This window comes from Hyperolius riggenbachi, chromosome 2 (genome assembly GCF_040937935.1).
Source record: "Hyperolius riggenbachi isolate aHypRig1 chromosome 2, aHypRig1.pri, whole genome shotgun sequence".
NCBI classification, from domain to species: Eukaryota; Metazoa; Chordata; class Amphibia; order Anura; family Hyperoliidae; genus Hyperolius; species Hyperolius riggenbachi.
The window spans coordinates 358,611,247-358,635,958 of record NC_090647.1 but is presented as its reverse complement, the minus strand read 5'-3'; the positions used below and the strand labels follow the sequence as shown (position 1 = coordinate 358,635,958).

Sequence of the window (24,712 nt, the reverse complement as noted above, 5' to 3'; positions counted from 1 at the left end):
AAATGGAAGACCACAGGCTCAGTTCAAGTTAAGGCTCGAAGTGGCAGACCAAGAAAAATCTCGGATAAACAGAAGCGACGAATGGTGAGAGCAGTCAGAATCAACCCTCAGACCAGCACCAAAGACCTACATCATCTTGCTGCAGATGGAGTCACTGTGCATCGTTCAACCATTCGACACACTTTTTACAAGGAGATGCTGTATGCGAGAGTGATGCAGAGGAAGCATTTTCTCTGCCCACTGCACAAACAGAGCCTCTTGAGGTATGCTAAAGCACATTTGGACAAGACAGCTTCATTTTGGAATAAGTTGCTGTTGACTGATGAAACTAAACTTGAGTTATTTGGGTATAACAAGGAGTGTTATGCATGGAGGAAAAACACCGCATTCCAAGAAAAACACCTGCTATCTACAGTAAAATATGGTGGTGGTTCCATCATGTTGTGGGGCTGTGTGGCCATTGCAGGGACTTGGAATCTTGTCAAAGTTGATGGACGCATGGATTCCACTAAGTATCAGCAGATTCTGGAGACCAATGTCCAGGAATCAGTGACAAAACTGAAGCTGTGCCGGGGCTGGATCTTTCAACAAGAAAACGACCCTAAACACTGCTCAAAATCCACTAAGGCATTCATGCAGAGGAAAAAGTACAATGTTCTGGAATGGCCATCTCAGTCCCCAGACCTGAATATAATTGAAAATCTGTGGTGTGAGAGAGCTGTCCATACTTGGAAGGCATCAAACCTGAATGAACTAGAGATGTTTTGTAAAGAGGAATGGTCCAAACTACCTTCAACCAGAATCCAGACTCTCGTTGGAACCTACCAGAAGCGTTTAGAGGCTGTAATTTCTGCAAAAGGAAGATCTACTAAATATTGATTTCATTTCTTTTTTGTGGTGCCCAAATTTATGCACCTGCCTAATTTTGTTTAAAGAATTATTGCACACTTTCTGTTAATCCAATTAACTTCATTCACTTCACAAATATCACTGTGTGTGTCGCCTATATGATATATTTAACTGACATTTTTTTTTCATAACAACCAACGATTTATACAGGACGATAAACAAGGTTGTCCAAACTTTCGCATCCCACTGTACATTAGTTTTTGGATTCTCTTTGTTAATATTTCCTCTATGTTAAACTTCTTCAGTGTCTTGAATAGGAATGTTCTTAAAATCCTATTGAATGCTTTTTCCGCACCTAGCGTGACCATAATATCTACTACTTTCCTGGTTTTTCATTTTTCATTAATATTGATCGCAGGATATGTATTATCTTTCAACTGTTTGTTTTTCCTAAAACCGCATTGTGAGTAGCTTTGTAAATTATCAGAAATATTTTCTAGTCTGTTTGCTAGAATTATAGCATATATTTTGATGTCGGTGTTTATTAGTGAATATTACTATGCATATGTAACAGAAAAAAGTAGGCGCATGGAAATCTATGAAAATACATCAAGCATTATATACCGTATTTTTCGGACTATAAGACGCACTTTTTCTCCCCCCAAATTGGGGAGAGAAAGTGAGTGCGTCTTATAGTCCAAATGCTACAAATTTAGGCTGGTCCACTGTCTCCGTGGCAACTTCACGGAGCATACTGGAGACGGAGAGTCTGTGAGGTCCGCCTGCAGGGAGAAGATGGTAATTATGTGTTAATTGTCTGCCCGCTGCCTACTCTGGCATGTCGGGTGAAGGGAGAGATCTGAGCCGCTAATATAGCAGTATGAGTTGCGGTGAGGCTGTGAGCTTTGTCGGGGGAGAGGATCCAGCTGATTTTATTTGTCAGGACGCTGCTACCATAAATCTGACATGCCGGTGAAAGGTCAGAGGGAAATGAGTAAAGAAACGAGTAAAGAAACGTGCATAGCAGAGAGGCTGTGATCTTTATACACAAGAAGAACTATCAGCTTTCCATTGTCTGCATGCAGCCTATCTATAGCTGACATGCCGGGGTGAAGGGACACAGAGAGCTGAGAGGTGAGTGTAGCAACTTGCAAGAAGCCGAGTGATACACACGCTGCTACACTCCCCGCTCAGCTCTCTGTGTAAGACATGTAAGATTTATATAGTAGGCAGTGAGCAGACACATTAACACATTGCTAATTCTTCTCCCTGAATATGGTGCTCACAGCTTCTCTGCTATGTTCACATAGCTTCTCACTTGCTGTTCAGCACTCTCTATCGCTTCACCAGACAAGTCAGCTTTAGATATGCAGGGTGCAGACAATGAAATGCTGCTAGTTCTTCTCCCTGAATATGGTGCTCACAGCTTCTCTGCTATGTTCACATAGCTTCCCACTCATTGCTGATCTCCCTCTATCCCATCATGTCAGCTTTACACAGGCAAATAAAACATGCTAAAAATAAAATAGGAAGCTCCACAAGATTCCCCTGCACCATGGATGCACCATTGTTAGTATATTTTTTTTCCCCTGATTTTTGCCCTCTAAATCTAGGTGCGTTTTATGGTCCGAAGCGTCTTATAGTCCGAAAAATACGGTAGTTCAAGTAGAATTTTCAAGAACAGTATTTTCTTATTTAGTGTCTTTAATGTTCTGTGTCAGGTTGCTTTGGAATACTGGATTGAACAGTTTTTATACAATACAGTATTATTTCACAAATTATGATGGGGATGTATGAATTGTAAGTTGGAACAGAGGTACCAGTACAAGTATAAAATGTATTAAAGACCATTTAAAGAGAATCTGTATTGTTAAAAAGTAAAAATACCAGTGCGTTAGGGGACATCTCCTATTCCCCTCTGTCACAATTTTGCTGCTCCCCGCCACATTAAAAGTGGTTAAAAACAGTTTTTAAAAGTTTGTTTATAAACAAACAAAATGGCCACCAAAACAGGAAGTAGGTTGATGTACAGTATGTCCACACATAGAAAATACATCCATACAAAAGCAGGCTGTACACAGCCTTCCTTTTGAATCTCAAGAGATCATTTGTGTGTTTCTTTCCCCCTGCAGCTATCACCCACTGAATAGTGACAGGCTGTTTCTTCCTGCAGAGTGCAGACAGCTCTACCCGTTTGTAATTCCTCAGTATGTGAAAGCCCAGCCAGCTCAGAGGACGATTTATCCAGCTTGTAAAAGATAATAGAGCAGAGAGAAGCTGCCCTATTTTAAATAACACACAGGCAGTGTGCATAGAGGGGCCTAGAGGGGGGAGATGCATCACAGAACCACAACACTGAAGAACTTGGCAGCCTTCCAGACACAGGGTGACAAGTCCGACAGGGGAAAGATAAGCTGATTTATTACAGAGATGGTGATAGTAGAAAGTGCTGCAGTAAGCCAGAGCACATTAGGATAAGTTTTGGAACTCCACAATGCAACACGTTTCCCAGGTTCAATACTGCTTCACCAGGCACTAATTGGAGTGTAGTAACTATTGCAGTATGTCAGGAAGCCAAGCACCCTTGCCTCTTTTAAACAGTTTTTAATACAAATAGTGAAAGCCAGTACAGAAAAGGATCAGCTTTATATTAAAAACATTAAGATTGTAATTTGTTAAATACATTTTTCACTTGTTATTTAGCAGTAGTTCTGCTGCTGGCCTCTTCTCATGTTTAAATGTAAAGATTAATTTGATCCGATATAAAAGCTTGTAAGCTGAAATTAGAGGCAAAAGTGTAGTAAACATTTACAATCGCCAACTTTTTGTGACTTGTTAGATATGTCACGATTTCAGTGTGCCTGTTGCTTGACAAATCTCCCTAATTTGTATCAGTGATAAATAAGGCACTATATTAAGAAGATTTAGTTATACTCGAGATAAGTTATGTATTTTTTTTGCTTGGCCCCTCTTAGTGTCACTAACAGGTGAAGAGATCATTTGAACTCTCTATCTGTTTCTGTCCATCTAGTCTTATTTAATCCTGTAAGACCAGAAGACTGTGGAGTGTGGCCTCCAGCTCTGCTCTTCAGCTACCTATAGAAAGTCTTACTAGTTCACAGCTGATATGAGAAAATAATAACTTAAAAGGAAGTGGTGATACATGCGCTAACAAAGCTTCCAGTTTTAACAGAAGTCTGGATAGAGCAGAAGTCAAAAATGGCCAAACACATGGCTGCACTCTCCTAGAGTACTGGCTTACAGTAGACACAGAATGGTCGGAATGGTTAAGGGAACAAAGAAGCCCTTTCTAATATTTTGATCAGACTATACACTAAGCTAGCATCCACTGTTTGTCGATTTGCCTTATCAAATCTTGGTTTCAGAAGATCAGTTCACTCAATACTATTTACAGCATAGCCTCAGTTTGATTTACTACTTATCAGAAGATGCCGGCATGCATAAAAGGACATTAAAATTGAAAGTTTGCAAGTACACGCTAACAAAAATAAACTCATAAAGTTAATGATTTAAGAGATTTCAGGAGTGGCAGTGTTTTTTAGTATCAGACATTTCTTCTTAGTGAACTGTTATCATTTGGATCCAGGTCCTTATCTCCAGGCAAGAACTCCAGCCTAAATTGGCCTGACCTTGAGTTGAATGATGCATAGTCATTCTGAGGCTCCTCTTCTTCTAAAACTGTCATGTTTGGATTATAAATCCGTGGCGCATCATATAGTCCTCCAGAGATCACTAGTGTGTCATCAGGAGGCGTATATCTGTCTGCTGAAGAAAAATGTTAAGTGTCATTATGAAAAACATTGATGAAAAACTCTGGTTGACCTTGGTTGACATTTCGGTAGACTTGATAACCAAATACTTTGTGGGATTGTGTCAAAATGTCTTGTCTATGCCCACCTCCCTTTCCTGACATATCACATAGGAGTAGACCACTGTTGGATTTTCCATTATACAGCAGCAGGGAAAAGCATAGTTAGGTAGCTCTTCTCTAGCAATTTTAGTGTGTTGACAAATACTTGAATAGTCCAACAGGGTGAACATTCTCTTTAATGAGGGATGCATGTATATTATTTTGTTAAAAAAAAATCCTTACATATGATTAAATGTTTGCAGTGAACAGAGATACACATCAATAAATCATGTGAAAAACTAGGAATCCAACAAGATACATGTGAATGAATGTAGCAGTGAAAGGCATCTGCTATGACCTGCTTTGAGAAGAGACTGCTGTAGCACCCAAGATACCTTACTTTGACTTCTACACCACAGGTGTCAAACACAATACCCATGGGCTGAATTTGGCCCTCATTGCCATTTTATGTGGCCCTCCAGAGCGTCAAATGTGCATCATTGTAAGCAGTGAAAATGACAGCACCCTGCCTTCCCATCGGGCACACCGTTTCTGGTTGAAATATTGTCAGTTTGAGGCGGGTTGCCACAACAACCCATGGGACCCCCTAGCAAAATTAGCATGGGACCAAATTAGCTTGGAAACCAAACCCCCTTGTGTGCCTGGTAACCCCCCCCCCCCCCCCCCAAAACCACCAGCACCACCACTTCAGCTTACCAAAAAGACTATGGGGGTTGTAAAGGCTAGCAACTTGCCTTTGGCCATATTTCATCTTGATCCTTTTCTGGCAAAGCAGCACTGGGGCAGGTAAATATTAAACTGTTCCACTGCACTACTCTGCAGAAGAGGGAGGAGCTGGCCCCCATGTTTGCCACAGTTACGACACGCCAGCGCTGGAACGTGGGGACCGGGAGGAGAACAATAAGGCTCTGTAGGACCCAGAGCCTTCTCTCTCCTTAGGTGAGTATCTGTTTATTTTCAATAACGTTTCAAACTTGCTTTAAAGGACACACGAGGTGACATGTGACATGATGAGATAGACATGTGTATGTACAGTGTCAAGCACACAAATAACTAGGCTATATTCCTTTTTTATTTTCTCTGCCTGAGAGAGTAAAAAAATCAGGTATGCAAGTGACTGTTTCTGCCTGGGTCGTGACTGGGTCGGACTATTGTGTAACACTCACTGATTAGGATTTACAGCCATAAAACATGTATGTAACACATTCCTGGCAGAAAATGGCTTCTGACAGCAGAAAAAGGGGTAATAGCTCATAGATTTTAGCTTTGGCATACTTCAATGAATGTATAATTGAGAAGAGGCCATGAGGCAGTAAAAACTTAAAAATTAGATTTAAATATAAAATAAAACTGTGGGATAGCTAAAAAAAAAAAAGGTAATTTTTAGGAGAAAGAGGATAGATAACATTGTCTATTTCATAATTTATTTTTTTTCACCTCGGATGTCCTATAATTCAGCCACCAGCAATAGCAGGAGCCTGAATTACGTCTCCTCCTAAACAATTACAGGTTATCAGTAGGGAATAGTATTGAAAATAGATGGAAAATTTGCAAGGTTAGCGTGAGCTGTCTTTTGGCTTCACCCTGCGCCCAAATTTCCATGTGCCTTTTTTATCTGCATACTTTGCCAGGCACACGGAACTGTTTGCAAGCTAAGCTGTGAATTATGCCATCTTATTGTCTATTTCTTTTTATAAACAAACTAAGGTGTGCTTTAAATTATTTTAAAGTTGAACTCCATTCTAGGTAATCTTAATGTATCTTTCTGACCCACACACTTAAATCCTTGATGATGTGTGATTTAAAGGACACCTGGAGTGACAAGGTTAAGGAGGCTGCCATATTTATTTTCTTTTTTGAACAATGCAAATTGCCTGTCTGTTCTGCTGATTCTTTGCCACTAATACTTTTAGCCATAGTCCCTGAACAGATATGCAGATTAGATGTTTGACTAAAGTTTGACAGGATTTGCCACATGCTTGTTTCAGATGTGATGATGTGCCGATGCCTGAAAGATCAGCACGGTGCCAGACATCTGGTATTGTATAAAAGGAAATAAATATGTCAGCCTCCATTTCCCTCTCACTTTAGGTATCCTTTAACTACCTAACGACCGCGTCACGCCAACGGGCGTGACTGCGGCGGCAGCCCCAAGACCGCCTAACGCCAATTGGCATCAAGTCCTGATGCCGGCTACTGCAGGAGACCTCTCCACTGATGCCTGATGCCGGCTACTGCAGGAGAGCTCCGCCCCGCCTTTAGTCTCCGAGCGGCGATCGCCGCTCGGAGACTGTTAGACGGCAAAACCGCCGTCTATAAACCTTGTACAGCGCTGCGATCTCCCTGTGGGACACAGGAGCGATCAACAGTAGTAGGCTGAAGCCTATGACAGCCGATCGCTGTGATAAGCTGGCCAGGGGAGGGTGCTAAAAATTAAATAAAAATACTCTTTTTTTTTTTTTTTATTAAAAAATAAAATAAAATAAATATTTGTCAAAAAAAATAAATAAAAACTTAGCACTGTGGTCCTCAAGTGGTTAAAGTGTTGAGGATGCAATAAGACATATGGGGCTTGATTCACTAAACCGTGATAACTGATATCACGGTCTCGCTAACGCTTTGCGCGCATTATAATGCATGTAACGTTTTTTTCGCACAATTGCGAATTTTCACGCACAAATGCAAATTTTTGTGCACGAAAACTCCTATGCACGTTATAACGCACGCAAAACGCTAACGCGACCATGATATCAGTTATCACAGTTTAGTGAATTAAGCCCAAGGACTGTTAAAATTTAAGAAGATAGTACAACATACTTGTATTACTAATTATGCTGTTTTTAAATACTGGCTTGTGACTTATAGTATTTACAGTAAGTAATTACTATAATGTTAACCACTTAACGACCGCCTGGCAGCAGGTCGTAAGTGGTTTTGCATGGAAACGGCCACTCGTTCGAGCGGCCTTTCCATGTCAGTTCACGGAGGGTGTCTCCGTGAACAGCCTGCGAGCCTCCGATCGCGGCTCGCAGGCTAAATGTAAACACGCGGGGAAGAAATCCCCGGTGTTTACACCATACGGCGCTGCTGCGCAGCAGCGCCATAAAGCAGATCGGCGATCCCCGGCCGTCCTGTGCTGCCCACAGCAAGGAGGGCAGGGAAAGGGAGCGAGGCGGAAAATGGCTGCGGAGGGGGGCTTTGAGGAGCCCCCACCCGCTCGGCCACACAGAGCGGCGGCGATCAGACCCCCCCAGCAGGTCATCCCCCCAATGGGGAAAAAAGGGGGGAAGTCTGGTCACCCTGCCTCATTGCTGATCTTTGCTGTGGGCTGGAGAGCCTACGCAGCACAGATAGTCAAAAAATAGCCCGGTCCTTAATCTGTACTAAGACCTGCACATGGATGATAAGTACTGCTGACAAACAACAGTGAACATAAGTGGGAAAAAGTAAATAATCACCACATACTTTACTATCTATCAGAATCAGAATCAGAATCAGAATCAGAATCAGAAACTTTATTTCGCCAAGCACGACTGGGTCGTGCCCGGAATTGGGCTTGGCACTTACAGGGTACTGATACACGGTACACAGTAGTTACAGATAGAGGACATGCAGTAGTAACAGAACATTATACAGAAAAACAGAGCATTAAAGAACATGTATGCAGAGGGAGACAATGGCATAAGTTACAATACAATAAAAAAACAACCAAAAAAAGTACGCTTGAGCTATGTGCAAAGTGCCTCAGTGCGTCTTGGTATTTTGGGGTGGGGATAGGCATTTCCATGGCGAGAGTTCAGGAGGTTGACAGCAGAGGGAAAGAAACTGTTCTTATGTCTTGAGGTCCTGGTGTAGATGGATCGGAACCGGAGCTTCCGGCTCGAGGGGAGCTGATTAAAGAAGCGGTAGCCTGGGTGTGAGGGGTCGTTGGCGATCTTTAATGCTCTGGTGTTCAGCCTGGAGTGGTAGAGGAGGTCCAGAGTGGGAAGGGATCTTCCGATGATCCTCTCTGCAGATTTGATGACCCTCTGCAGTTTGAGCTTGTCGCTGGCGGAGGAGCTGGTGTACCAGACCAGGATGGAAGAGCATAGGACGGATTCGATCGTGGCTGAGTAGAAATTTGTCAGCAGTTTTTGGGCCATACCGAACTTTTTCAGTTGGCGGAGAAAGAAAAGTCTCTGTTGGGCTTTCCTCTGTGTTGAGGTCGTGTTGGTGTTCCACCTCAGGTCATTGGAGATAGTTGTGCCCAGTAGGCGGACACTGGGGACTCTTTCCACTTCCATGCCATCCATGTGGATTGGAGGCGGGGTAGAAGCGCTCCTCCTGAAATCAACAATCATCTCCACCGTTTTTGCTGTGTTTAGGACCAAACCGTTCTCTCTGCACCAGCTGCATATGCTTTCGACCTGGTGGCGGTACGCCTTCTCATCGTTTTTGGTGATGAGACCCACAATGGTCGTGTCATCGGCAAATTTGATTACTTTTACCGAGTCCGAAGTGGATTTGCAATTGTTCGTATACAGAGAGAACAGGAACGGCGACAGGACACAGCCTTGTGGGGCCCCTGTGTTGGTGATCCTAGGTTGTGAGGAGATGGTGCCTAACCTAACGACCTGGGACCTGTTGGTGAGGAAGTCCGTGATCCACAGGCGTAGGGTGGGGTGGACTCCTAGCGCAGCGAGATTGTCCTGAAGTATTTTAGGGCTGATAGTATTGAATGCTGAGCTGAAGTCCAGTAGGAGGATCCTGGCGTAGGAGTCCGGTCTATCCAGGTGATCATAGACGTGCTCCAAGCAGATGTTGATGGCGTCATTTGTGGACCTGTTCGCTCTGTACGCGAACTGGTGCGGGTCCAGCAGTCCCTCAGTAGAGTGCTTAAGGAGAGGTAGCACCATGCTTTCAAAAGCTTTCATGATCACGGATGTAAGTGCCACGGGCCTGAAGTTGTTGAGGTCGAGGATGCCCTGCTTTTTGGGGACCGGGATAATGGCAGACCTCTTAAAGCACGCAGGAACTTTGCCTTCCTGGAGGGACCTCGTGAAGATGGAAGAGAGGGTGGGAGCGAGCTGGCGAGCACAGGTTTTCAGGCAGGCTGGCGACACACCGTCCGGACCTGAGGCTTTCCTAGCATTTAGCCTTAGCAAGTGTTTCAGTACATCCTCCTCCCTCACTGATGGTGGGGGTGAGTAAGGGCCTAGGGCTACCGTGGCAGATTGTGCAGGTGGCTGTGGGAGTCCTGCAGGTGCTGGCTGACTCTCGAATCTGCAGTAGAAGTCACTGAGACTCTCGGCAAGCTCAGAGCTCGGTGTGGCGTGCTGAGGGGGGGGCTTGTAGTTGGTGGCAGCCTTCAGTCCCTTCCACACGGCTCGTGAGTCGTTTGAGGAGAGGTTCTGTTCCAGCTTTTCCGCGTAGCCCCTCTTAGCGGACCTCAGTTCTCTGTTTAGGTCGTTTCTTGCCTTCTTGTATTCCACCTGGTTGCCGGACTTATGTGCGGCTTCTTTGCTACGACGTAGTTGTCGTAGTCTTTTTGAGAACCACGGTTTATCATTTGGATACAGTTTGAAGGTTTTTGTTGGGATACAGGAGTCCTCACAGAAGCTAATGTACGAGGATACATTGTCTGCCCACTCGTCCAGGTTAGGCGATTCCAGCGCCTTCCAGTCTGTGCAGTCAAGGCAGGCCTGAAGTTGAAGTTTAGCCTCACTTGACCACACTTTGGAGGACTTAGTGACAGGTTTTGAGGTTTCCAGGCGCCTTTTATAAGTAGGTACCAGGTGGATGATGCAGTGGTCAGATGAGCCTAGGGCTGCCCACGGTGTCGCTTTGTATGCATCCTTCAGGGCCGTGTAGCAATGGTCGAGGGTGTTGGCACTCCTGGTGGGGCAGGTGATGTGCTGATGGAAGCGGGGCAGCTCTTTGCGGAGGTTTGCCTTGTTAAAATCCCCCAAGATAATGAACAGCGAGTCCGGGAGGGCCGTCTCCCACTGCATGATGGTATCACTGAGATCACGCAGGGCAGCATTTACCTCTGCATCAGGAGGGATATACACACCCACGAGGACGTAGGAGGAGAACTCCCTGGGCGAGTAGGTTGGCCTGCAATTGATGAGGAGGAGTTCAAGTTCTGGTGTGCATTTCTTGGCCAGTACAGAGGTGTTTGAGCACCAGGCGGAGCTGACGTAGAAGCAGATGCCACCCCCTTTCTTCTTCCCAGAGAGGGTGCTGTCCCGATCTGCTCGGATGAGGCTGAAACCTGGGAGCTGGAGGGCACTCTCAGGGATGTCGTCGTGGAGCCACGTTTCAGTAAAGCAAAAGACTGGGGTGTTGTTACCGAGTTCCCTCTTGTCGCTGAGGAGTCTCAGCTCATCTAGCTTGTTGGGGAGGGAGCGGACGTTAGCGAGGAGGACCGCAGGGATGGCTGACCGCAGGCCCCTCCTCTTCAGCCTCGCCCGGACGCCTGAACGACAGCCCCTGCGGCGCTGGCTAAAGGGAGGCCAGGGCGCAGAAGCAGTGATTTCCTGGACGTGGCTCCCAACAGAGTTGTACAAGAGCCCGTCCTCCGGGTGTGCGGCTGTGATATGTTCCCATTTCAGGAGCTGAGCTCTGGAGTAGGTGGTACGAGGGGGGAGGGGTAGCATATGGGGCATGGATGGTAAGCAAAACTTGTGCAGGCGAGTGCGATAACTGACTATCAGCAGTGTGACACAGATGTAAGAGGCGAGTGCAATAACAGTCTATCAGCAGTTGACACAGATGTAAGAGGCGAGTGCAATAACAGTCTATCAGCAGTGTGACACAGATGTAAGAGGCATGTGCAATAACAGTCCATCAGTGGTGTGACACAGATGTAAGGGGCATGTGCAATAACAGTCCATCAGCAGTGTGACACCGATGTAAGGGGCATGTGCAATAACAGTCCATCAGCAGCGTGACACAGATGTAAGAGGCATGTGCAATAACAGTCCATCCGCAGTGCGACACAGATGTAAGGGGCATGTGCAACAGACCATCAGCAGTGTGACACAGATGTAAGGGGCATGTGCAGTAACAGTCCATCCACAGTGCGACACAGATGTAAGGGGCATGTGCAAATAACAGTCCATCAGCAGTGTGACACAGATGTAAGGGGCATGTGCAATAACAGTCCATCCGCAGTGCGACACAGATGTAAGGGGCATGTGCAATTAACAGTCCATCAGCAGTGTGACACAGATGTAAGGGGCATGTGCAATAGCAGTCCATCAGCAGTGTGACACAGATGTAAGGGGCATGTGCAATAACAGTCCATCCGCAGTGACACAGATGTAAGGGGCATGTGTGGTAACAGTCCATCAGCAGTGCGACCCAGATGTACGAGGAGAGTGCAATAACGGACCTTCAGCAGCAGTGTGACACAGACGTAAGGGGCATGTGCAATCTATACAAGCAAAGGACATAGGGGAAAGGGGGTCACAGCATGGAAATTGAAGGGATGTGAGACTAAGTTGCTGCTCTTATGTGATATGTGACATTTAAGCAAAGAACACCAATCGAAGCTTAATGTAGAATATGGAAGAATGAACTGAGTCATTCAGTACAGTTCATTTATTCACACTCAGCATTCAGAGGGTGGTCAGTAAGTGTCAAGAATGCCTATGTAAATGAGCCTTAAATCAAAGTAAATGTTAATGCAGTTGCTATAGGTGTAACATTTATGAGTTTTCTTCTAATGTATAGTGTCGGACTGGGAGGTGGAAAAACTGAGGAAATCCACCTGCTGGCCAAGCAGCAGTAACCATGTGTTATCACTCCCAATAGAAACCTGTAGCAAGTCTTCACTGTGAGCAGCAACACCTGATTACTGCTGTTTGGCCAGCAAGTGTATTTCCTCAGCTTTTCCAGCTCCCAGTCCGACACTGTTAATGTACCTGATATCCTGTACATATTTATTGATATTTTGTTATATACATTACCTGATTCATATGACGTTTCACGGAGAGGATGGTGAGAATACTGAAGTTTACGTATGAGAAACTTTTTGAAACCATAGGCAAGTATTAACAATACAACTACAACCAGAATAGTGCTGAAGATAGATGTCAGGATGATCTCAGAATATTTCATACTGTTTTTATCGGTATCTATAAAAGACCAGAGCCATGTCATTGAATAAAATAATAAAAATTGAACAAGATTAAGACATACTGCATTGGAGATCCTAATATTGTACACAATGCCAAAATGCACAGTTTGTCACTAGATTATTATATTTACTGTCTTCAAAACATGTATTTTTCAGTGCCTCTAGTGTCATAAAGTATGAAATAATACCATAATAAATAGTACTTATGTATATAGTAAATTCCAGTAATATATGCGTATCTTTGTGAGTCCTGGGGAGATCTGATTCCCTGGTTCTGTCTTTCTTCTTAGTTCTGCAGATCATATTTCTGATTGCCGACCTTCAGGGAGTGAGTTACCCATAACCTTGAGTGCTCACCCAGTGGTATTGCCACAATAACATATTTTTAATATGTGGATGGTGTGGTGACATCAATGCAGATATACATATTCTATGTGTTTCTGCAATACTCTGAACTAGGAACAAGGCAGGAATTGATCAAAAAAAGATTGGTGTTCCCCAAACTTATCAATATAAGCAACATAAATACTGATTTGTAATATTTAAAGTGTTATGTAATTTGTGTTAACTCAACATGCGCTGCCTTCACACATTAAAGGTAAGTACACACTTCCAACAAACACTACGATATGACCGATCCCATGACAAACCATTTCCACCACTTGTATGTTCTGTGCACCAACAAACTGAACAACCAACTCATTAACATGCTGCGCATGCAAGCAAAACGATGGACTACACAACATGGCCGCATTCAAAACAGTATGCCATTCAAATGTACACACATGGCCAACTGCACAATATCAGTGCAACAGTCGTGTGAGTTGATCCGCCGGATGCATCACTCGCTCGTCTGTTATCACTCGCTCGTCTAGTTGCTTGACACGCGTACACACACCTGATTGTAATTCAACAGACCAAAATCAGATGACAGTGGGGCGGTTTGGTTGAGCGTGTATACGGGCCGGAATGCAAACCGCGATGCAATTTTAAAATAAAAAAAATACATACTTCAAAGAGGAGGGGTGCTCTGGGTCCTATTGAGCCTTCCCTTTCACCTCATGGTACCCTCGTTGTATTTCTGTCTCCTCCGTTCAAATCCTCCGCTGTGGGAGGCTTCAGAAGCCCAAGTGCTCCCGAAGACGGGCAGATCCCTACTGCGCATGTACAAGTGCGTGAGAGAGCACGCCTGTGCATGCGCACTACGTAGCCACCTGTCTTCAGGAGCCTCCAGTGGAAGAAGAGCGCCGTGTCCGGCCCATCGGTCAGAGACTGCTAATGGGGGTGACAAGGCTGGAATGAGGGGACAGTGAGAGGAACGGGAAGCCTCTATAGCAGGGGTGCCCACACTTTTTCGGCTCGCAAGCTACTTTAAAATTTGCCGAGTCCAGGAGATCTATCAACATTTAGGTAACTAGGTATACGTGTCTTCAGTATAGGTAGATAGGTATAGGTGCCTGAAGTATAGATAGCTAGGTATAGCGGCCTTCAGTATAGGTAGCCAAGTATAGTATAGTTAGGTATAGGTGCCTTCAGTACAGATAGCTAGGTGTAGTAGGGGCCTTCAGTATAGGAAGCCAGGTATAGTGTAGTTAGGTATAGGTGCCTTCAGTGCAGATAGCTAGGTGTAGGGGCCTTCATTATAGGTAGCAGGCATTTTTTAGTTAGGTGTAGGTACCTTCAGTATAGTTAGCCAGGTATAGTGTAGTTAGGTGTAGGTGCCTTCAGTATAGTTAGCCAGGTATAGTGTAGTTAGGTGTAGGTGCCTTCAGTATAGTTAGCCAGGTATAGTGTAGTTAGGTGTAGGTGCCTTCAGTATAGTTAGCCAGGTATAGTGTAGTTAGGTGTAGGTGCCTTCAGTATAGTTAGCCAGGTATAGTGTAGTTAGGTGTAGGTGCCTTCAGTATAGTTAGCCAGGTATAGTGTAGTTAGGTGTAGGTGCCTTCTGTATAGTTAGCCAGGTATAGTGTAGTTAGGTGTAGGGGCCTTCAGTATAGTTAGCCAAGTATAGTGTAGTTAGGTGTAGGGGCCTTCAGTATAGTTAGCCAGGTATAGTGTAGTTAGGTGTAGGGGCCTTCAGTATAGGTAGCCAGGTATAGTGTAGTAAGGTGTGGGTGCCTTCAGTATAGTTAGTCAGGTATAGTGTAGTTAGGTGTTGGGGCCTTCAGTAAAGTTAGCCAGGTATAGTGTAGTTAGGTGTGGGTGCCTTCAGTACAGTTAGCCAGGTATAGTGTAGTTAGGTGTAGGGGCCTTCAGTATAGTTAGCCAGGTATAGTGTAGTAATGTGTAGGGGCCTTCAGTATAGTTGGCCAGGTATAGTGTAGTTAGGTGTAGGTGCCTTCAGTATAGTTAGCCAGGTATAGTGTAGTTAGGTGTAGGTGCCACTTACCTCCCTCCAGTTCCAGCGGCGGTGTCTGGGGCTCCTCCTGGTCTCTCCTCCATCGGCCGCGCTGGCTACTGGCTAGAATGCAGATGGGCACTCTAATGAAGACTCCGGCGGGCGCAGGGGCAGCTATGACGTCGCAGTGTCCTCCTCTCCTGCTCTACCGCCTCTCTCCTCTCTGCCTCTTCCGATTGGCCGCGATCTACCAAATAGGCAGTGCAATCTACCGGTAGATTGCGATCGACCTATTGGGCACCCTTGCTCTATAGGAACCAGAGCCTTTGCCCTCCTTAGGTAAGTATCTGTTTTTTTTTGTTTTGTTTTTTAAACGCTTCAGGTTTAGTGAATACACCCCGTGGAGAGCTAATTTTTGTTCACCAAAGTTAGTTAAATTAATTATAGAGAATATTATCTGCATACAGAGGCTGGATCTGCCTATACAGCCCAGCCTCTGTTGCTATCCCAAACCCCCCTAAGGTCCCCTGCACTCTGCAATCCCTCATAAATCACAGCCACGCTGCTGACAAACAGCTTGTCAGAGCTGGCTGTGTTTATCTCTATAGTGTCAGTCTGCTGCTCTCCCCGCCTCCTGCAGAACTCCAGTCCCCGTCTGCATCCCTTCCCTCCCTGCTGATTGGAGGGAAGGGACGGGGGCAGGGACCGGAGCTATGCAGGATGCGGGGGAGCAGCTGAGACTGACACTACAGATGTAAACACAGCCTCACAGCATGGCTGTGATTTATGAGGGATTGCAGAGTGCAGGGGGACCTTAGTGGGGTTTGGGATAGCAACAGAGGCTGGGCTGTATAGGCAGATCCAGCCTCTGTATGCAGATTACATTCTTTAACCACTTGCCGACCGCGTACTCATAACGCGTGTCGGCAAAGTGGCAGCTGCAGGACCAGCGACGCAGTTCTGCGTCGCCGGCTGCAGGCTAATTAATCAGGAAGCAGCCGCTCACGTGAGCGGCTGCTTCCTGTCAATTCACGGCGGGGGGCTCCGTGAATAGCCTGCGGGCCGCCGATCGCGGCTCGCAGGCTAAATGTAAACACAATCGGAAATAATCCGCTTTGTTTTCATTCGTACAACGCTGCTAACAGTAGCAGCGTTGTACCAGATCAGCGATCCCCGGCCAATCAGCGGCCAGGGATCGCTGTCACATGACAGGCAGGATCCTGTTAGAGCCTGTGCAGGACAGATCCGTTCCTGTGCAGCCTCGGATCTCCGGGGAAGGGAGGGAGGAGAGGGAGAGGGGGATTTCGCCGCGGAGGGGGGCTTTGAGGTGCCCCCCCCCCGCAACACCCAGGCAGGCAGGAGCGATCAGACCCCCCCAGCACATCATCCCCCTAGCGGGGAAAAAAGGGGGGCGATCTGGTCGCTCTGCCTGGTGTTTGATCTGTGCTGGGGGCTGCACAGCCCACCCAGCACAGATCAGCTAAAACAGCGCTGGTCCTTACGGGGGGGGGGGGGGGGGGGGGTAAAGGCTGGGTCATCAAGTGGTTAAACACACCTCGGGTTCTCTTTATGTAAACTCTTTGTATGAGTCAAACGATGGCCGGCTTTTCATTTCAGAGGTTATTTTAACTGGACTGGCCAATAGGCCGCTCTGCATCAGTCCTGCAGCAAAGGAAAATATTGTGTACAGAGGATCCCTCTTATGGTGATGTGAGAGGTCATATTTCCTTTAGGTATCTATTTTTTTATACTTCTGTAATTGATTTATACACTGTTGTCAGTGTCTATAAACGTATCAGCTCCATTTGAGTGTTAAGGTGGCTATACACTTATAGATTTGCAGCAGATTCGACCATCAGATACATTTTTGTCAGATGCCTGTCAGGTTGAATCTGACAGGAATCTATGTGATGTGTGCCACACACTAGGAACAGATTTCCAATAGATTTCAGAATGAAATCTGTTGGAAATCTGTCTAAATGCATTATTGGACAATTAGATCCAATGCAACTCTATGGGCCATCGATCTGCTGGCAGCAGAAGATCGACCTAGATCTTCCATCCTGTCAGATAGATCGAAATCGGCCACAAATCGATCGATCAATAGATTTGAAAGAATCGATTTCTGATTGATCGATTCGATAAAATCGATCGATCGATCAATGGCTGAAATCGACCAGTGTATGGGCGCCTTAAGAGTATGTGGACAGTAACCAGTATCCAGGTACTTTCATTCTGAAATCTATTGGAAATCTGTTCCTAGTGTGTGGCACACATCAGATAGATTCCTGTCAGATTGGACTTGACAGGCATCTGCCAGTAATCTATCTGATGGTCGAATCTGCTGCAAATCTATAAGTGTATGGCCACCTTTACAAAGTTGCAGTATAGTGCTAATACCTGAGTGCAGAAGTTGTACTGTGTTTAGAAGGTGCACATGCACTGTTCATGTATCCATGGACACAAATCCTAACAGTAACTGTACAAAACTAACTCTGCACTGATTCATCAGTGCAATGTGATTGGTCAAACATTTGGCTATACTGAGCTGCCTTAAGGGACAGTAATGAGTGCTTGTACTTAAAGTACAACTGAATCAGGGAAATACAATTAAATACAGCCTATGGGGGTTGATTCCCTAAAAGAAATAGCGCTAGTAACCTCCTGTTACCTGCGCTATTTCCACAGCATGCTATAAATTTGCTGCATGCTACGCGCTCTACTAGCCGCATAGCGCGCATATACACAGGAGCGCACGCTATTAACTTAATCCACCTTCCAGCAAATAAGGAGAATCACTAGTGTGCTGTGTTGTGCTTGGCCTTAAAGCTGCAGTGGCCAATATAACTAAACATAGCCTGGTCTTTAGGGGGGTTTAGCACTGTGGTCCTCCTGAAGTGGTTAATGTGCCCATGAACAGTATAATTTTTCCTTCAGATTTGATCTTTCAACGCACTTTTTATGATTGACTTGAATAGAAAACTGCACTGTCTGTGGTGCAAATCAATGTGATACGACTCTCTGGTTGACCGACAAAGAAAAAATAATCGCTCCGAAAGTTGGATATTATGATCAAATTGGAATGTAAAACCTTCTTAAATCGTTCCGTTAATGGTAACAATCGATAAATGCCTTCTAATTAGTCAGGATCGTTAAAATTGCATCAAAACATGGCATCAGATGAAAAAATTGTACCGTTAATTGGCACCCTTAGTGGCGCCGCTGGATTTCAGCTGCGCAGGAGCAAGTTCTGAAACGTGCGCTTTCTTTTACTGCGCATGTGTAGTTTGAAAGTCATGCATGTGCAATCAGTGGTGCTCAGCAGAGCTCGAATATTCGAGTAGCTCGAATATTCGAGCTCTTTTTCAGCTATTCGAGCTCGGTATTCGAGCTCCGAATAGCTGTAGCTATTCGAATGGGCTATCCGAGTACACTCGAATAGCCCATTCACTATTCGAGCTATTCGAGCAAACCGGCGCTATTCGAGCTCGGTACCGAGCTCGAATAGCGTCATAGCCCAGATTGATGTCCTTAGAGCCAATCAGAGGGCTCCCAGGCCCTCTGACGGCAGCCAATCACAGAGGGGGACCCTGGCCAGCCCCTACCCTATAAATAGCGGCCGCCATGTTAGGTTTTTCCATGCTTGCCTGAGACTTGTACAGAGAGAGAGTTGCTCCTTTGTGCTTTGGCTTAGCAAGTGCTCTATTGTGGTCATTTACCTAGCGTTTTTGCTCACCTACACCTGCCATATACACCTATATTGTTGTTAGTTAGATAGACATTGTATTTTAGTTAGTAGCTTGTGTGTTACATTAGAGAACTGCAGGCAGCTGCTGCAAGCTTACAGGTTTAGGCCTCAGGGGGGCCTTGCCTCTGTGGGCAGCTGTCCTCTGTTTATTTCTCTCATCTATACCAGTATTTCTGCTGTCCTTTACTAATAGTATTGTAGTTATACTGTACTAGGAGTAGGACACTCACTGACTGTCACTGTTTATAGGCTACTAGCTAGCTCCTGCGTGTGTGCACTCACTCACTGTCTGTGTGTACACACACTCTATTTCCTTCTGATTACTGATTGATTATTGTTAGTTGTACTTACTTACTACTTACTCTTACTGTACCCGTAGGGACACTCACTGTCACTGTTCATATAGGCTACTAGCTCCTGCGTGCGTGCACTCACTGTCTGAGTGTACACACACCACCCACACTCTATTTCCTTCTGATCGCTGATTGATTATTGTAATTAGTTAGTTCTACTTACTGTTACTACTTACTCTTACTGTACTAGGAGTCTAGGACACTCAGTCACTGTGTTCATAGGCTACTAGCTCCTGCGTGCGTGCACTCACTGTCTGAGTGTACACACACCCACACTCCATTTCCTTCTGATCGCTGATTGATTATTGTAATTAGTTAGTTCTACTTACTGTTACTACTTACTCTTACTGTACTAGGAGTCTAGGACACTCAGTCACTGTGTTCATAGGCTACTAGCTCCTGCGTGCGTGCACTCACTGTCTGAGTGTACACACACCCACACTCCATTTCCTTCTGATCGCTGATTGATTATTGTAATTAGTTAGTTCTACTTACTGTTATTACTTACTCTTACTGTACTAGGAGTCTAGGACACTCAGTCACTGTGTTCATAGGCTACTAGCTCCTGCGTGCGTGCACTCACTGTCTGAGTGTACACACACCCACACTCCATTTCCTTCTGATCGCTGATTGATTATTGTAATTAGTTAGTTCTACTTACTGTTACTACTTACTCTTACTGTACTAGGAGTCTAGGACACTCAGTCACTGTGTTCATAGGCTACTAGCTCCTGCGTGCGTGCACTCACTGTCTGAGTGTACACACACCCACACTCCATTTCCTTCTGATCGCTGATTGATTATTGTAATTAGTTAGTTCTACTTACTGTTACTACTTACTCTTACTGTACTAGGAGTCTAGGACACTCAGTCACTGTGTTCATAGGCTACTAGCTCCTGCGTGCGTGCACTCACTGTCTGAGTGTACACACACCCACACTCCATTTCCTTCTGATCGCTGATTGATTATTGTAATTAGTTAGTTCTACTTACTGTTACTACTTACTCTTACTGTACTAGGAGTCTAGGACACTCAGTCACTGTGTTCATAGGCTACTAGCTCCTGCGTGCGTGCACTCACTGTCTGAGTGTACACACACCACCCACACTCTATTTCCTTCTGATCGCTGATTGATTATTGTAATTAGTTAGTTCTACTTACTGTTACTACTTACTCTTACTGTACTAGGAGTCTAGGACACTCAGTCACTGTGTTCATAGGCTACTAGCTCCTGCGTGCGTGCACTCACTGTCTGAGTGTACACACACCCACACTCCATTTCCTTCTGATCGCTGATTGATTATTGTAATTAGTTAGTTCTACTTACTGTTACTACTTACTCTTACTGTACTAGGAGTCTAGGACACTCAGTCACTGTGTTCATAGGCTACTAGCTCCTGCGTGCGTGCACTCACTGTCTGAGTGTACACACACCCACACTCCATTTCCTTCTGATCGCTGATTGATTATTGTAATTAGTTAGTTCTACTTACTGTTACTACTTACTCTTACTGTACTAGGAGTCTAGGACACTCAGTCACTGTGTTCATAGGCTACTAGCTCCTGCGTGCGTGCACTCACTGTCTGAGTGTACACACACCCACACTCTATTTCCTTCTGATCGCTGATTAGTTATTATAATTAGTTAGTTCTACTTACTGTTACTACTTACTCTTACTGTACTAGGAGTCTACGACACTCAGTCACTGTGTTCATAGGCTACTAGCTCCTGCGTGCGTGCACTCACTGTCTGAGTGTACACACACCACCCACACTCTATTTCCTTCTGATCGCTGATTGATTATTGTAATTAGTTAGTTCTACTTACTGTTATTACTTACTCTTACTGTACTAGGAGTCTAGGACACTCAGTCACTGTGTTCATAGGCTACTAGCTCCTGCGTGCGTGCACTCACTGTCTGAGTGTACACACACCACCCACACTCTATTTCCTTCTGATCGCTGATTGATTATTGTAATTAGTTAGTTCTACTTACTGTTATTACTTACTCTTACTGTACTAGGAGTCTAGGACACTCAGTCACTGTGTTCATAGGCTACTAGCTCCTGCGTGCGTGCACTCACTGTCTGAGTGTACACACACGACCCACACTCTATTTCCTTCTGATCGCTGATTGATTATTGTAATTAGTTAGTTCTACTTACTGTTATTACTTACTCTTACTGTACTAGGAGTCTAGGACACTCAGTCACTGTGTTCATAGGCTACTAGCTCCTGCGTGCGTGCACTGACTGTCTGAGTGTACACACACCCACACTCCATTTCCTTCTGATCGCTGATTGATTATTGTAATTAGTTAGTTCTACTTACTGTTACTACTTACTCTTACTGTACTAGGAGTCTAGGACACTCAGTCACTGTGTTCATAGGCTACTAGCTCCTGCGTGCGTGCACTCACTGTCTGAGTGTACACACACTAAATTTACTTGTGATTACTACTGATTATTGTAACTGCTAGTTGTACTTCCTGACTGTTACTACTTACTTACTGTACTAGGGGACACTCACTCAGTCACCTCACCAACCAACCCACTCCATTAAAGTACCCCACTTTTCACCCGCCCTTTTAAAAAACATTTGTCTATACGCCCAAAACATTGAAGATGTCTGGAAGTGGCAGCCAGCGCGGTTTGGGCAAGGGGAAGGGCAGCAAGGGAATCAGGAGGAGAGGGAGCAGCATTGTGGCAAGCCGCGGCCGCGGGCGCGCCACCATGCACAGTTCCGCAGCAGCAGCGTCAGTGGCTAACATTCCTCCCATAGCCACTGGCCGTGGACGCCTTGGGCGCCGCCCAGCAGGAGCATCTGCAACTCACGCTGCAGAGACACAGCAGCAGCAGCGTGTAGCACCTGCTCCCATTTTCCTCCAGCCGGGTCGGAAACGTCCCATTGAGGAAAAGGATGCAGACACTGTGGTGCAACTCATGACGGAGGATGAGCAGCCCGCCATCAGCTCTGCATCCGAGGCCTCCACCCTCACCACCACCACCACCACCACCACCCCTGTTCGCAGCAGCCGCCCAGCAGGGCCTGGGGAGGAGGCCAGTTCACCATCAGTCGCCGACCTGTCACTCAGCAGTCTTTTTACCCCAGGCACCATCAGGGTATTGTCTGCTGTTGTTGGCGATTTTGAGGAGGAGATGCTGATGGGCACTTTGGGGGAGGAGGGATTGGACAGCAAGACTGTGGCGACAGTCAAGCGTCCCATCCATGCATCAGGAGAGGAGTTTGGGGGGTCATCATCCCAGCAGGACATGTTTCAGGAGGGGCATGATGATGATGATGACCCGGTGACAGACAGAGACTGGGTGCCACCACCTCCAGGGGATGTCGTCCTCAGCAGCTCTGAGGAGGAGGAGGAGGATGCGCTTGTGGGCCTTGCAAGGAGGCGCATCATTGCAAGCATTGGCAGCGTCCCACAGCCTGCTGGTGTCTCAGGCTCAGCAGCAGCAGCATCAGCCAGTACCACCACCAGCCGCACCCAAGCCCCCCCCCCAACCACCACAGGGAGACAGGCAGCAGCGCTTCCATGCCGTAGGGGGATGTTTCTGTCACCAATCTGGCGCTTTTTCACCATGCCCACTGTGTACAGCAAGTACGCCACTTGCAACCACTGTCAGCGGAAGTTAAGCAGAGGTGCAGACCCCTTAAAGTTCAGCACCAGCTCGCTCATCAACCACCTTGCGGCTAAACATTTCCACCAGCATGAGGAGTTCCAGAGGCTGAAGGCATCTGGTGCTGGCAGTGGCACCACACCCATCACTGCACAGCCTTCAGCAGCAGCAGCAGCAACAGCAGCCACCCGCCCTCCTGCTCCTCCAGCAGCACCAGCAGGAGTGCGGAAACGCACTGCTCCTCCCCCCTCTGCAACTCCTGCCGCCGACACTGAGGCCTGTTCTGGCAGCCAGTCCTCAGTGGCCTCCTCCGCTGTGTCTGCTGATTCCCGTGCCAGCAAAAAGCCACGCCAGAGCCTTTTGAGCGAGTCCTTCCAGGGGGTGGTTAGGGCTCTGCCTCCCAGCAGCCGTCGCGTGCGGCAGCTGAACGGCTTGCTGGCACGGGCCATGTGCTCCCAACTCCTGCCGTACACGCTCGTGCAGGAGGGGAGCGACATGCGGGCGCTGCTTGCTTGTGCAGCCCCAGACTGGCAGCTCCCCAGCAGACACTTCTTCGCCCGCAAGGCCATTCCTGCACTGCACCGCTTTGTGATGGCCGATGTGCAGCGAGGGCTGGAGCACGCGGTTGGTGAAAGGGTCCACGTCACCATGGACTCCTGGAGCAGCCGCTTCGGGACAGGCCGCTACCTGTCCTTCACTGTCCACTGGGTCAGCTTGGTGGAAGGGGGTGAGGATGGGAGAGCAGCAGCGGGCACAGCAGCAGCAGCAGCAACACAGTGGGTGGTGCCACCCCGCAGGGTCAGGGGAACTGCAGCGGGTTCCTCCGATCCTCTGCCATCCTCCGCCACACCTGGCCAAACCCCCCGCCTCAGCAGCAGCGTGAAGGCCCGCCACTGCCAAGCGCTGCTGCACTTGGTCAGCCTTGGCAAGACCAAGCTGACGGCAGCCCACGTGTTGGCCAAACTCCAGGAGCAGGAGAGGATTTGGCTGGCCTCAGAGTCGGAGAGGTGGTGTCCGACAATGGGGCCAATCTGGTTGCTGCCATAGACAGGGGAAACCTGACCCACATCCCCTGTCTTGCCCACGTGCTGAACCTGGTGGTGCAGAAGTTCCTGCGCACCTACCAGGGGATGGGCGAACTGCTGGAAACGGCAAGGAATGTTGTGCGTCACTTCCGGCGCTCGGCTGCAGCCTGTGCGAGCCTGGAAGACGTGCAAAAGGAGCTGGATCTGCCACGCCATCGGCTGATCCTTGACGTTCCGACTCGCTGGAACTCCACCCTGGCGATGTTGGAGTGTCTGGTTGAACAGAGGCACGCTGTCAACCAGTACCTTGCCCTGGCCACTGTTTCCGCAGCTCAGAGAAGGGACAAGACCAGCAACATCCCGTCCATCGTCCCCGATGATGACTGGAGGCACATGCAGCAGGTGTGCTTTGTGCTGGCTCCCTTCCTGCAGGCCACAAACATGGTGAGCAGGGACCATGCTATGGTCTGCGAGTGGGTGCCCCTGGTTTCTCTGCTGAACAGGGCCCTCGATGCTTTGCTGGAACAGGGAGCGGCAGCCTTGAACCAGCAGGAGCGGCAACCAGCTGCGCAGTCCACCTCTGAGGGGGAGGAGGAGGAGGACTTGGTGGAGGTCCCTGACCTGGCTGCTGATGAGGGGGATCAGCACAGCGCAGCTGAGTTGGTGCGGGGGTGGAGAGAGGATGAGGCGGCAGAGGAGGAGGATGAGGACAGCACTGACGTCGATGTGCCAGCAGACGTGGCCCGCCTCT

The 24,712-nt window shown here is 46.9% G+C and overlaps 1 protein-coding gene across 4 annotated transcripts in view; it reads right to left on the bottom strand.

Moving 5' to 3' along the window:
• Positions 1-1,024: 1,024 nt before the first annotated feature.
• The window catches only part of LOC137546806 (uncharacterized), a 49,331-nt gene continuing 25,643 nt past the window's right edge, over positions 1,025-24,712 (bottom strand). For 3 of the 4 annotated variants that reach the window (XM_068269676.1, XM_068269678.1, XM_068269677.1), the window contains exons 3-4: positions 12,694-12,861; positions 1,025-4,635 (exon numbers count right to left, since the gene is read on the bottom strand). In XM_068269676.1, the coding sequence (XP_068125777.1) occupies positions 4,415-4,635; positions 12,694-12,861 (389 nt within the window). In that variant the 3' untranslated portion in view covers positions 1,025-4,414. The remainder of the gene's footprint in view (positions 4,636-12,693; positions 12,862-24,712) is intronic. The other variant, XM_068269679.1, reaches the window with a different exon arrangement.